General features: G+C 40.9%; 1 protein-coding gene across 2 annotated transcripts in view; it reads left to right on the top strand.

Annotated features, from left to right (window-relative positions):
- Nucleotides 1-15,726, top strand: part of rasgrf1 (Ras protein specific guanine nucleotide releasing factor 1) — a 242,396-nt gene that overhangs the window by 117,190 nt on the left and 109,480 nt on the right. For both annotated transcript variants that reach the window (XM_046864006.1, XM_046864007.1), the window contains 3 exons: nt 1,654-1,772; nt 2,103-2,263; nt 4,075-4,138. In XM_046864006.1, the coding sequence (XP_046719962.1) occupies nt 1,654-1,772; nt 2,103-2,263; nt 4,075-4,138 (344 nt within the window). The remainder of the gene's footprint in view (nt 1-1,653; nt 1,773-2,102; nt 2,264-4,074; nt 4,139-15,726) is intronic.

Raw genomic sequence — 15,726 nt, 5'->3', positions numbered from 1 at the left:
TTTCGTGTTTTAACCTTTCTTATCGTTTATAAGTATTTGCAAAATATTTTGGCTTTATTAGACATACTAGTATTATTTCTACTTTAAAGTCCAGATTTGGGAATGTGACTGATACATTCCTGTTTACTTTAGCTATTCATGAGAAATGTAATGGTTATCCTTCTTACTGTTGTCACTGATTTTTGGATCAGTATCTATGCATATTTTTCTAATTATCTTTTCAGTTCCCTTGGACTTACATTTTTATTACTAATTTGTTATCTTTTTTTGATGGGCAAATAAATGGGCAAATTCTGCTTGGTGCAGAAACAATTGAGGAAAAGTACTGAGCTGCTCTCAGGATTTGTGAGCTCAAACTAATATTGGATATAAGAAATGTATTACTGAAGTCAGACAACTCGGAACTTATACCATATTAAAGTCATTTTACACAACAGACATTTGTCTATGAGCAATGAAGAGGGAGGTTGAGATTAGCGAGAATCAGTGTCACTATCCATAATGAAACAAGGGGGTTTATGTGTAAATAAGAAGGATGGCCCCTTGAGATAAAAGTTAAAAGAATGCCTCAGGTAGCACAAGATAAAGTATAGTGAAGAAGAAGAGAAAATATCGTGGAAGACCAATTTCCCTCATGGTGTATTTTCAGCTGGTATATGAATAAAGTGATCTATCAAGCCCCTTTATGGTATGTATCATTGGCATACAGAGAAATCCTACTGACATCAAAAAATCCTACTAGATGCTAGAAAAGCTGGCCTAAGTGAAAAAGGGCTTTGTCAGGGCAGCACAAGAACAGGCTTCAGCACAAAATTCATAAAGGCTGGGTTTCAGTGACAAAAGCCAGTGTACAGTCTCTGCAAATACACCCTTTATATGCTATATAAAGCACATCACACATAGGCTCAATCAAATTGAGATCAGGAGAATTTGGAGGTCAACACAGTAATGCTTTGTCAAGTTTCTCAAACTATCATGAACATTTTTGCAGTGAAGCATGGTGCCTTATCCTTAGCCTTAGAGGCTGCTGCTATTATGGAATTCCATTGACATAATAGAGTGTACTTGTTTGGCAACATGAAAGCCAAGACCAATGTTTTACCAAAAGATTATCACACTGTCCCTTTGCGACTTGCCTTCTTCATTAGTGCATTCTGGTGCCATCACTTTCTCATGCACATACACCAGCCTGTCCATATAATGTAAAAGAAAAATGTGTTCATTAAATGATGCCACATTTTTCACTTTGGTTCATGCATTAGTTCTGATGCTTACATGACCATTGTTGTCAGTTTTGCTATTGGAAACTGGTCAGCATGGGAATTCTGACTGGTCCACCGTATGTTAGCCAGCATTTACATTTTCTGCAATTTGTGCGACAGTAGTGCTTCTTGCGGTAGGTATTTACCACTGAATACTATATCCTATTATCAGAATGCCCTAAACTGTTTTGTAAATTGTAGGTTAACTTTGTAATTAACAATGCATGTTTGTGAATTGTAGAAATGTAGATTGTTAATTTTATCAACAGGCTTTAAGATGTGCCCCACAACTGTTAAATGCATATAGGACTGTTGTAATGTGAACATCTTAATTTGAATTCCATATTGTTATATCATCATGTCAATGTGCTGAATGTATACTTATTTTAAGAATCATGCACGATGAAGTAAGTGAAACAGAGAACATCAGGAAAAACCTGGCCATTGAGCGCATGATCGTCGAGGGCTGTGAAATTCTCCTGGATACTAGCCAGACTTTTGTTAGACAAGGTAAATCTACTCCTACCCCAAGTATACATACATAAACAAAGTAGGGACTTCAGATTACAGATAAAAGCAAGGTTTAGAAAAGATACTCTTCTTATCTTGTTTTGTTGCCCACATTGTTACAAGTCTCTTTGTCCCTTTTCTGTACTTGTTTTTTTTATATTCCTAAAGACATTAATTTACCTAATTGTTTTAATCCTACCATTCTATGTTGAAATTTTAAAACAGCAATAGGAAGGGGTTGTGTTTTATTGTAATATTTTTTCTGATACCAAGTAAAAGAATCATAATAAATATTTCTATTTGCTCTTTCTTGTATTGTTTAATTCCAAGGATCACTTATCCAGGTGCCCATGAGTGAGAAAGGGAAGATTACCCGTGGTCGTTTGGGCTCCTTGTCTCTGAAGAAAGAGGGTGAGAGACAGTGCTTTCTTTTCTCAAAGCACCTCATCATCTGTACCAGGGGCTCTGGTGGGAAGCTGCACCTCACCAAGGTAAGATTTAGGTTTGCATGAATTAAAACAACCTAGTATTTTAGAACTTCTTCAAAACAGCATTTTAACTGTAAGTAGTAAATATAGAATATATATAGAAAATAAAAAGTATGTATTTGTGTTTACATTGCATGGCAAATTCTAAAATTGTGAGGCTAATTTTTAGACTTATTAAGTTTATTATATATATTAAGTATATATATATAAGTATATATATATATAAATAAAAAACATTATTAGTTTAATTTGCTACATTTTCTAGCTAAGCTATTTTGTGTAGTGTAAACATGCACAAATCTTAAAACTATATTTGTTTGTAACTGGAGTATAAAAACAGTTTTATAACAAATAATAACAATTAAAACAAATACTTATATACTGTATGGCCAAAAGTATGTGGACATCTGACTATCACACCAAGGGCTTCCCCAAACTGTTGCCATAGGTTTTTAAGCATACATTGTTATGAATAAATTACAAATCAACAGCATTAAAATTAGCTTTCACTGGAACTATAGTGCCCAAACCTATTTCAGCAGTACAGTACCACTTCATACAATGAAAGGGCCATGATAGATTTCTTTGAAAATATAATATAGAAAAATATCTGTGGCCTAAGCTCTGACCTCAACTCAGCTGATGATGAGATTCCCATATTAAAATCTAGTGGAAAGCCTTCCTAGAAAAGTGGAAGCTGTTGTAACACGAATGTGGTGTGGCAGGGGTGATGTGGAGGGGAGGGTAAGTCACTGTTTATGGTTTTTGAATTGGCACATATGATTGTGTTGCTCAGGTGTCCACATAGTTTTGGCCATAAGTGTAGCTATAGAAAAGCATAAGAGATGTGCATCTGTAAAATGGGCACATATAATATTTATCCTGGCAAATGTGAAACTTTACAATATTTTTTTTTTCCCCAAAAATGTTAAAACTTTTATAAATCAGATATATCAGTTTATATCCAATTTCCACCTCTTTACAGTCTTAAAAAGGCTTAAAGCAGATTATGAATAATATTTTGACTTTGCCAAGTGTAATAGAAATAGAACTGATCGCTAAATAGCCTTTTTTTGTACCCACAATAGTTAATTTACTATATTTGTACTAAGGAAAATTACTGTAATATTAACTTTTATGACACTCAGTAACTTTTTTTTCAGCTGCTTTTTTGGAAATTCAGGCAAAGTAATTTTTTTTTGGTAATGACTGCATAATCTGAATTGATATTTGATACACTATATAGTACAAAGTTTGTGCACATCTGACCCTCACACTTATATGTAGGCCTCCCTCAAATTGTTGGAACGAAGTATGAAGGACACCAATTGCATAAGATATCTTTCTTGGCTCTAGCATTAAAATGGCCATTCCACTGGAATTGCACGCTAGTTCACATATGTCCCAGAATTACAGTGTACCTTGCAGAAAGGGATGTTCATGAAGATATGTTTTTTTGGAGTTTGAGTGGAAGAACTCAAGTGGCCTGCAAAAATTCCATACTTAAACCTCATTACACACTCATTACACTAATTGCCCAAAACCATTGCCTCTCCTCACTAATTCTTTGTGGCTGAATTGGCAAATCTCCACAGCAATACTCCACAGAATTTAAAAAGCTTTCTGAGAAGATATATAATAGTAACGTGCAAAGTATATATGCAATAGAATGTTTACAAATCACATACAGTATGTCCACAAACTTTGGCCATATAATATTTCAAATAATCACTAATCAGTCATTACCAAGAAGATCTCTTTGCCTGAATTTCCCAGGGTAGCAGCTGATTCGTCTCTGTATCTGTGGCCAACAGAATGGAGTGATTTCTCTTATTGATTGCACATTGATTGAAGACCTTGAAAGCACAGATGATGAGCGTAAGTATTAAAATATCTACATTTTATCTGTCTTTACAGGCTGTGATAGAAAAAATAGACAAAATAGAAAATGCTCCATTTCCAGTACATCTTCCCAAAGTAAAATATCTGCTATTAAACAATGTACTTATTTGTGTGCTCTTATGCACACTTGAGAGCATTTTGCATACATTTTTCAAATGTATAAAACACTTTTTGACACCAAAAGAAATTGCATCTGGCACAGTTTATGCCACGGAATATTAATTTCTGTTCTCCTGCACTGGTTTATTGAATAACAGATTTTATGTGATATGTGACTAAGGTCTGTAAACTATTGAAAAGGATTCTAAAAGGCCATTGGTGGGAGTTCCCAAGTTTCTGGGTTGAGAACAAGCTTGGAAGGATCTAGCAAACTAAATCATATCATGGTTTAGGAATGGTTACCAAAGATGTTCCTGAAAAAAGTGCAATGGTGTAATTCTTTAGAAGTAAGACTTGAACTATGTATGCCATCCCAGATCTTTTAATGGATGGAAGATTCTATACACATTAATGATAAAAACACCTAACACAAGTTGTGTAAAATGTGAATGTATGTAAATAAAAATATTACTCTTTTTAATGCCGTGCCAGCTGTGGGCCTGAAGATCATGGACATCCAACAATGCATTTTTGCCTTTTTCCCTTGCACACAGAGATTTATCTCCTTATCTCTATATAAGGCCAGTTTAATTTCATCCTAAATTGTTCATATTTCTATAGCAGACGGGATGTTAACTCTGTTGCATGGAGATGATGCACCTGGTACAACATCTATATTCCTATGCACATCAATTTATTTGTTTTAGGCCTCAGCTACATCTACAACGGTCATGGATTTCAGTTGTTTTCTCTAGGCTTTCAATCTGTGTACTGTGATAGGAATTGTTAATTCAGTTACTATTGTTATATGGAAGGTTTAACTAGGAAATATTCATGCTGTGGTTCCAAGATGGCGGCGCGGCAGTAGCTCGCAGCGGCCGCTCCGGACCCAAAATGGTGCTAACGTTATTCTGTAGCCCGCCCTACACAACACATGGACATCGGAGCAACCAGTGTCCCTGTGTACAACCGCAAAACATTGAAAGAACTCAGAAACAACCCAAACAACACCATAAATGATGACCTGCGGCAGAAGCTATGCGACCTCGGCGTGCTCCGAGAACCAGGCCTCCAGACCTCGGCATCGCCTGCGGAGGACGGACGGAGGAGGGGAATCGAAGCGTTGCGCAAGGAAGCAGAAAGCGGAAAGCGGCGGGTGCTAATGCTAGGCTAAAAGCTAACCCTAGCCGGCCCGCTCTACCATCACTACTGCTGGCAAATGTCTGCTCCCTGGACAATAAATTAGACTACATCACACTCCAACAAGCTACTCGGCGTGAGTACAGACACTGCTGCGTTTTTGTGTTTACTGAGACGTGGCTGAGCGACAGAGTTCCGGACGCCGCCATCCAGCTGGACGGGCTAGCCGCGTTTTGTGCCGACAGAAATGCAGCTCTGTGCGGTAAGACTCGCGGTGGCGGTCTGTGTGTTTACATCAACACGGAATGGTGTAAGAACTCTGTGCTTGTTTCTACCTACTGCTCATCGCTGCTGGAGTTTATTGTTGTGAGATGTAGACCTTTTTATTTACCCCGGGAATTCACCACCGCTATTGTGCTCGGAGTGTACATACCACCTAGCGCTAATGCTAAGGAAGCGCTCAGCGTGCTCTACGGGACCATTAACGGACTTCAAAACACACACCCTGACGGATTGTTTATAGTCGCCGGAGATTTTAATCATGCAAATCTCAGGACTGTGCTTCCCAAATTCTATCAGAATGTGGACTTTGCAACCAGAGGAGAAAACACGCTGGATGTTGTTTACACAAACATCCGGGGCGTATACCGGGCGAAGCCCCGCCCCCACCTCGGGTACTCAGACCACATATCTGTTATGTTGATCCCAGCATACAGACCACTCAGCAGGCGTTCAAGACCAGCTCAAAAACAAGTGAGAACCTGGCCAGCAGGATCCATGTCTGCTCTCCAGGACTGTTTTGAATGCACTGACTGGGACATGTTCAGGGAAGCTGCAAGCAATGGCGATTTCATCAACTTGGAGGAGTACACGTCAACAGTGACCAGTTACATCGGCAAGTGCATTGATGACGTGACTACCTCCAAGACCATCACTATACGCTCCAACCAGAAGCCATGGATGACCGCCAAGGTTCGTGCGCTGCTAAAAACAAGAGACTCTGCCTTCAGAGCAGGGGACAAGACGGCCTTAAAAACAGCAAGGGCCAAACAGTCCCGTGCTATCAGAGAGGCAAGCGCGCACACGCCAAGAGAATCCATGGCCACTTCCAGGACAGCGGAGACACCCGGCACATGTGGCAGGGCATCCAGGCGATCACGAATTACAAGACCACATCACCTGCTTGTGACCGTGACGCCTCCCTTCCAGAAGCGCTGAACGACTTCTACGCCCGGTTCGAGGTGCAGAACAACGTGGTGGTGAGGAAGACAATCCCTCCTCTTAGTGACCAGGTGCTCTGTCTAACCACAGCTGAAGTGAGGAAAACTCTATGCAGAGTTAACCCACGGAAGTCTGCTGGACCTGACAACATTCCTGGCAGAGTGCTCAGGGAATGTGCAGAACAACTAGCAGATGTCTTCACTGACATCTTCAACATCTCCTGAGCAGCGCCACTGTTCCTTCGTGCCTCAAGACGACGACCATCATTCCTGTGCCGAAGAAGTCTTCTGTGTCCTGCCTCAATGACTATCGTCCCGTTGCACTCACACCCATCATGATGAAGTGCTTCGAGAGGCTTGTCATGAGGCACATAAAGACCCAGCTCCCACCCGCACTGGACCCCATGCAGTTTGCGTGTCGTCCAAACCGCTCCACGGACGATGCCATCTCCACAACCCTCCATCTGGCCCTCACCCATCTGGATAACAAGGACTCTTATGTAAGGATGCTGTTCATAGACTTCAGTTCAGCATTCAACACAATCATTCCCCAGCACCTGATCGAGAAGCTGAGCCTACTGGGCCTGAACACCTCTCTGCAACTGGATCCTGGACTTCCTGACCGAGAGACCTCAGTCAGTCCGGATCGGGAACAGCATCTCCAGCACCACCACACTGAGCACTGGGGCCCCTCAGGGCTGTGTGCTCAGTCCACTGCTGTTCAATCTGCTGACTCACGACTGTGCACCAATGCACAGCTCGAATCATATCAACAAGTTTGCTGATGACACAACCGTGGTGGGTCTAATCAGCAAGAACGACGAGTCAGCATACAGAGAGGAGGTGCAATGGCTAACAGCCTGGTGTGGAGCCAACAACCTGTCTCTGAACGTGGACAAAACCAAAGAGATGGTTGTTGACTTCAGAAGAGCACGGAGTGACCATTCTCCACTGATCATCGATGGATCTTCAGTGGAGATCGTCAAGAGCACCAAATTCCTTGGTGTTCATCTGGCGGATAACCTCACCTGGTCACTTAACACCAGCTCCATCACCAAGAAAGCCCAGCAGCGTCTCTACTTCCTGAGAAGGCTGAGGAAAGCCCATCTCCCTCCCCCCATCCTGACCATGTTCTATAGAGGGACCATCGAGAGCATCGTGAGCAGCTGCATCACTGCCTGGTTTGGGAATTGCACCGTCTCGGATCGCAAGACCCTACAGAGGATAGTGAGAACAGCTGAGAAGATCATCGGAGTCTCTCTCCCCTCTATCATGGACATTTACACCACACACTGCATCCGCAAAGCAAACAGCATTGTGGATGACCACACACACCCGTCACACACATACTTCACCCTCCTACCATCAGGAAAACGGTTCCGAAGCATTCGGGCCGTCACATCAAGACTGTGCAACAGTTTTTCCATAAGCCGTCAGGCTCCTGAACAAACATCTGGACTGAACTCTCTCTCTCTCACACACACACACACACACACACACACACACACACACACACACACACTTACACACAACTGAGTGACTGATCTGTACAACCGGACTCAACACACACTTCACACACCCAGGTTTCAGCACCATTCACACCTCTCATTATAGCATAATGTTTACATGCCGTTTGTTGCTGATCTCCGGGACTTGCTCTATTTGCACAATATTCTGTTAATCCCTTGGTCACTGATCACTTTATCTTGATTGCTGCTACCATATTTTTTACACTATTATAGAATTGCAAAATTCTGTTTATATTTGTTTACATTTCTGCTACTGTGCACCTTATCCTGTCACGACAGGTTTTACTGGCGGAGCTACTGCTGCTTTTATTTTTATATTTTGTGTATTGTGTATTGTCCTGCACTGTCCTGTGTTGTCTTGCACTGTCTTGTGTTGTCTCTTGCACTGTTTGCACCAGTTGCACACATGCACTTTATGTGGCGAGGATCTTAGTTCCTGGCCCTGTGTTATTCTGTTCTGTGACTGTTGTTTTATGTCTTTTTATGTAGCACCTGGGTTCAGGAGAAACGTTGTTTCATTTCACTGTATACTGCATCAGCTATATATGGTTGAAATGACAATAAAAGCTTCTTGACTTGACTTGACTTGACTTGAAATGCGTCATTCCAATGCTAATTGGGAAAAACTGGAAAATTCCAGGTTGCTTCCTGTGTTTGGTAATGCAACAAATTTATGGTAACATTATAACTTCAAACTATTTTTACAGAGCAAAAAAAAATTTTACAGAGAAAAAATGTCAGAATAAAGAAAAGGATTACATTAAAGTAAAACGCAAGTAAATCGACTAAAATTACAGAATACTTCTGACAGCAGGTTATAGCTGTAGATGGGTAGCTATGGCATGTATTAATATAGTACATTTTACTTAGCAGTGGCTGTTAAAATATATTTGCAGTGAAAAAGTTCCAGTGGATATTCTATTGCCTTAAATCAGGAGACCTTAATAGTAATGATTGACTTGTTTGCATATGTGTCAAAATGTGATTAAAAGCACTTGTATTTATGCACTTGTATATATGTTTACTAATTTATTGTATGTTTACAATTTTATAAGCCTAGTTCATAAATTCTTACCTTTTAAAATAAAGAGTTTATTTCTATTTATTTTAGATATGCTTAATATTTTATGCTGTAAGTTTAAAGAGGTTTATGCTGATTTGGCATTGTGGACATGCCCACTCTGGCTCTTCTCATACTATAGGGTTACTAGGACTGTGGCTGTTTACATTATGGATTGGCCTTGTATGCATGTTTAGTGTTGTGAGGGAGAACGAGTTTTTCCACTTCCAAGAGATCCCACCAGCTAGCACAAGGATACTGATAGAACTCTTCAAATATGTAGAATTCATCTACAAGAAAAGCAGAGAACATTGATAATGAACATAGCTTTCTGACTTTTGATTTTAGAGCTGTGGTGATGTGGAAAAGAACATGCTAGATCATTTGTATCATTGATCATTGTGTTAGAATGGGCTGTGTTAAACATGATGCCCCCCGAGGTGGACGTGTTTGCTCGCTGATCTTTTGAATGCCCGTCTCTTCTTCTTTTTATGACTTTATCTTTGTTTAGTTTTTTTCCCCCGAAGTGCACAATTGCCATGCACTGCTAAAAGCAGACAGGAATTATTGGACATTGCTAACTCACACGGTTATTTTAAATTCACTGGTTTTATACCACCTGAGCTACAACTTACTATGCGCACCAGTAGCCGCCATCACCCTCAGAAACGCTGACCGTACAAGAACGCTTCAGAGAATGCATTGCAAGCGTGGAAAGAGGGAAGGGCTCCATGCTGGGCTAAAAGCTTTTGTAGCCGACCACTGTTACCTAGCCTCTTACTGCCCAACGTGCGCTCTCTGGAAAACAAACTGAGCGAGCTAAGAGGTAGAATTACCACACAACGGGAAATAATTTTTTTAACAGAGACCTAGCTTTCAAACAAAGTGCCAGAATGCGCCTTTCAGTTAGAGACTCATTTGATACACCTAGGAGACCGGACTCCAGTCCAGTAAAGCTAAAAGGGAAGGTGCGTGTGTGCTTATAAACAACTCGTGGTGCAAAGACATCAAGACTGTTAATAAGCACTGTTCGCCAGATGTGGAGTTTTTACTGCTAAAATCCCATTGATACTACCTACCAAAGGAATTTATGGCCGTGTTCTTAGCTGCTGTTAACATTCCCCCTCATGGTAATTCCATGTAAGGGCTAAGCAAACTCCACTGTTTTATCACCGCAGATGACTTTAACCAGTGTAACCACCCATGATAAAAACACATTAGATCATGTTTTCAGCAATATACGTGGTGCATACAGGGCTGCACCCTGCCCCCCCTTTGGACATTCGGACCACATTTCTCTGTTCCTGTATCCCGTCTACAGGCAAAGACTGAAACAAACAAATCCTATTACCACACGGATTTCAGAGACTGAGAGCACCCTGCAGGACTGTTTTGCGTTTTTGTGTTTAAAGATGCAGCCACTCTGGAGGACTATACTGAGTATGTGACTGGGTACGTTAGCGCCTGTATTGATAACATTGTGACCACAATACAAGTTAGGAAGTTCCCCCACCAGAAACCCTGGATAAACAGTCACATATGCCACATGCTTTGTGCTCGCTTTCTTGCATTTGAATCAGGCAATGCGACAGAGTACAAAGTAAAGTAAAAGTATGAAGAGGGAAGAAAACAATAACAGCAGCAAAAGAGTCAGTACAGAGAGAAGCTGGAAGGCTTTTATTCCACTGCTGACTCTGGAAAGATGTGGCAAGGCCTGCAGCACATTACAGAATATAGGACCACCATCAGCATCATAGACAGCCTGCTGGATGTTCTTAACATCTTTTATGAATGTTCGGAGACCTCCAGCGATGGCACAGATAGGAGGCTCACATACACACACATGGACCCTTAAATCAGGATGCTTTTTGTGGACCATAGTTCTGCTTTTAACATGGTCATCCCCAACAAACTCACCCACAAACTGTCTACACTTAGCCTGCACCCTACACTCTGACTGACTTTTAAACTTTTTGACTGGCAGGCCCTAGCCTGTCAGCATTATTACACTTGGACACTTAACACTACAGAGCTAGTTAAGAGGGCTCAGCAGCAGCTGTACTTTCTTAAGAGGCTGAGGAAGTTTTGCATGACTCCTAAGATCCTGACCAACTTTTACAGTTGCAATTAATTGGGGAGCTCAGTTTACATCTCTGGTATAGAAAGCATTTGGTGACCTGCTGGGAATTCAAATCAGCTTGACCTCGAGGTGCCAGCCACAAGCCAAGTCGAGCAGGTGAACCAAGAGCTGGGAAGCTTCTTAAGAATGCACTGTAACCGGGAACAACATCGCCCAGAATTCGCTAACACAATCCTCTGCCAACCTCACCCCATTCCCACTGACTAATACCCTCTGTTGTTTGTTGTAGCTCTATGTTGTTTAGTGTAGTGCCAAGGTTCTGGAGGAACGTTGTCTCATTTTCACTGTGTACTGTGTGCCACTGTGTATGGTAGAAATGACAATAAAAGCCAATTGACTTGACCGTTCCCATTGCAGAGGTGGGAAGTAATGAAGTACTGGGCTGATTTCTCACCTTCCTTAGGATCATTGAGACCCCACGAGGTGAGATCTTGCATGGAGCCCCAGTCCGAGGGAGATTGACAGTCATGTTTAGCTGCTTCCATTTTCTAATGATTGCTCCAACAGTGGACCTTTTTTCACAAGCTGCTTGGCAATTTCCCCGTAGCCCTTTCCAGCCTTGTGGAGGTGTACAATTTTGTCTCTAGTGTCTTTGGACAGCTCTTTGGACTTGGCCATGTTAGTAGTTGGATTTTTACTGATTGTATGGGGTGGACAGGTGTCTTTATGCAGCTAACGACCTCAAACAGGTGCATCTAATTTAGGATAATAAATGTAGTGGAGGTGGACATTTTAAAGGCAGACTAACAGGTCTTTGAGTGTCAGAATTCTAGCTGATAGACAGGTGTTCAAATACTTATTTGCAGCTGTATCATACAAATAAATAGTTTAAAAATCATATATTGTATATATATTTTTTTTAGATTATGTCTCTCACAGTGGACATGCACCTACAATGACAATTTCAGACCCCTCCATATATATATATATATATATATATATATATATATATATATATATATATATATATATATATATATATATATATACAGGAGTGCAGAATTATTAGGCAAGTTGTATTTTTGAGGATTAATTTTATTTGAGGATTAATTTGAACAACAACCATGTTCTCAATGAACACAAAAACTCATTAATATCAAAGCTGAATATTTTTGGAAGTAGTTTTAGTTTTAGCTATTTTAGGGGATATCTGTGTGTGCAGGTGACTATTACTGTGCATAATTATTAGGCAACTTAACAAAAAACAAATTCATACCCATTTCAATTATTTATTTTTACCAGTGAAACCAATATAACATCTCAACATTCACAAATATACATGTCTGACATTCAAAACCAAACAAAAACAAATCAGTGACCAATATAGCTACCTTTCTTTGCAAGGACACTCAAAAGCCTGCCATCCATGGATTCTGTCAGTGTTTTGATCTGTTCACCATCAACATTGCGTGCAGCAGCAACCACAGCCTCCCAGACACTGTTCAGAGAGGTGTATTGTTTTCCCTCCTTGTAAATCGCACATTTGATGATGGACCACAGGTTCTCAATGGGGTTCAGATCAGGTGAACAAGGAGGCCATATCATTAGATTTTCTTCTTTTATACCCTTTCTTGCCAGCCACGCTGTGGAGTACTTGGGCGTGTGTGATGGAGCATTGTCCTGCATGAAAATCATGTTTTTCTTGAAGGATGCAGACTTCTTCCTGTACCACTGCTTGAAGAAGGTGTCTTCCAGAAACTGGCAGTAGGACTGGGAGTTCAGCTTGACTCCATCCTCAACCCGAAAAGGCCCCACAAGCTCATCTTTGATGATACCAGCCCAAACCAGTACTCCACCTCCACCTTGCTGGCGTCTGAGTCGGACTGGAGCTCTCTGCCCTTTACCAATCCAGCCACGGGCCCATCCATCTGGCCCATCAAGACTCACTCTCATTTCATCAGTCCATAAAACGTTAGAAAAATCAGTCTTGAGATATTTCTTGGCCCAGTCTTGACGTTTCAGCTTGTGTGTCTTGTTCAGTGGTGGTCGACTTTCTGCCTTTCTTACCTTGGCCATGTCTCTGAGTATTGCACACCTTGTGCTTTTGGGCACTCAGTGATGTTGCAGCTCTGAAATATGGCCAAACTGGTGGCAAGTGGCATCTTGGCAGCTGCACGCTTGACTTTTCTCAGTTCACGGGCAGTTATTTTGCGCCTTGGTTTTCCACGCTTCTTGCGACCCTGTCGACTATTTTGAATGAAACGCTTGATTGTTCGATGATCACGCTTCAGAAGCTTGGCTATTTTAAGACTGCTGCATCCCTCTGCAATATATCTCACTATTTTTTACTTTTCTGAGCCTGTCAAGTCCTTCTTTTGACCCATTTTGCCAAAGGAAAGGAAGTTGCCTAATAATTATGCACACCTGATATAGGGTGTTGATGTCATTAGACCACACCCCTTCTCATTACAGAGATGCACATCACCTAATATGCTTAATTGGTAGTAGGCTTTCCAGCCTATACAGCTTGGAGTAAGACAACATGCATAACGAGGATGATGTGGTCAAAATACTCATTTGCCTAATAATTCTGCACTCCCTGTATATATATATATATATATATATATATATATATATATACACACTGAATATATATATAAATGTCCGTGTGACTTTGCATGTTAACAGTTCCTGACAAAAAAATGTGCAACATACACAATTTAGAAATCTTTGGAAAGAAGAATCTTTGAGCTTTACTATCAACTATTCAAAGTTGATATTGCTCAAAAAGATATTAAGTTATAGATTATAAAGTGCCATAGATATACATTTCCTGCATTCAACTATTTTTTTTTAAATATATAAATACATGAAATCAGTCCAGAAGCAATCCAGAAAAGTACTGGGTTGAAAGCCACATCTCATGAAATTCGATCTTCTGTTTGGCAAGATGCTGTTGAAGTTCTTGGCTGCAAGAACTTCTTTAAGGCATCTCTTTTAACTCTCTCTCCCCCCCGGGAAGTTAGTGCCTTGGTCAGATATAAGTTCTGAAGGGGGTGCCTCTATGTGATATAAATCTCCTCAGAGCCATGAGGAAGGAATCAGTGTCTATAGCTGTGAGAAGCTCAATGTGTACACATCGAGTTGTAAGACACTTAAAGATTATTCCCCATCTTTTCTCTAAACGCCTGGCTATTTTGGTTTGGAAAGGTCCAAAACAATCCATACCAGTATTGTAAAAGGGTGGTTTATGAAGTCTCAAGTGTGTTGGAGGAAGGTCAGCCATTTTGGGGTTCTCAGGTTTAGCCTTCTACTTACGACACTCCGTACAGTTATGTTGAGATTTTCGAATTGCTTCATGATCTCTTAGTATCCAGACACTTCTCCTCATTTCAGCAAATACTCGTTCTGGTCCTGGGTGACATAGCTTACTATCATAGTCTTGAATGAGTAATTTGGTGGCTCGATGATGAGGGTCTAGGACAATAGGGTGAACTGTTTGGTGTTCTAAGCCTTCAGCACGACGTAGGCGTCCTCCTACCTGTATAAGCTGACTGGCTTTGTCGAATTCTGGGGCTAAAGTGAGTAATCTACTTGTAGGGGATACGGGCTTACCAGAGCTTAGTTGCTCGTATTCTTCTGGAAAACTATCTTGTTGAATGTTGCGGAAGAGGAGATGTTCTGCTGTCACATAGTCCTTAGCTGTATGTATACTAGATTGATCTAAGTCACTTGGATGTTGTTGAACTATGGCTTCAACAAGGTCTTTCCAAGAGTGGTACTCACTAGGGTCTAAGGGCTTTGATGTTTGTGTGACACCACAGAATATACTGGCTCTCCTTTCCACTTTATCTTCAGGGGTCTTAATAGGTGGCAGGGTTGGCCACTCTGATTCTGCTTTAAGTAAAAAGGGTGGACCTAAACTCCACCTGTTTGGTGTAACAAGTTCTACTAAGCTACGCCCCTTTGTTAGATCATCGGCTGGGTTTCTGGCTGTATCTACATATCGCCAATCATGTGACTCAGTTAGGTCTTGGATTTCTGCTATTCTAGTGCCTACAAAGACTTTACAACTGCAAGATTCAGATCTTAGCCATGATAGAACTGTAGTTTAATCGGACCATAAGATCACTCGGCTGATCTTAAGAGTGAGTTCATTTTCGAGCAGCTTCGATAGTTGGGCACCAATAAGGGCTGCACATAGCTCTAGTCTAGGAATGGTTTGTTTACGTTTAGGAGGAATTTTGGATCTGCCAATCAGGAAAGCAAGCTGTATTCTACCTTCTTGATTTTCAGTTCTTAAGTATGCTACGGCACCGTATGCTTGCTCTGAAGCGTCACAGAAGATATGAATTTGTTTAGTGGTATCGGGCCTATCCATATCTTGCGTAACATAACATCAGGGAAGTGTGACCTGAGAAAGAATAGGTAGTTCA

The sequence above is a fragment of the Silurus meridionalis genome, chromosome 13 (assembly GCF_014805685.1).
Source record: "Silurus meridionalis isolate SWU-2019-XX chromosome 13, ASM1480568v1, whole genome shotgun sequence".
Taxonomy (NCBI): Eukaryota; Metazoa; Chordata; class Actinopteri; order Siluriformes; family Siluridae; genus Silurus; species Silurus meridionalis.
This window is presented reverse-complemented; position numbering and strand designations above follow the sequence as displayed.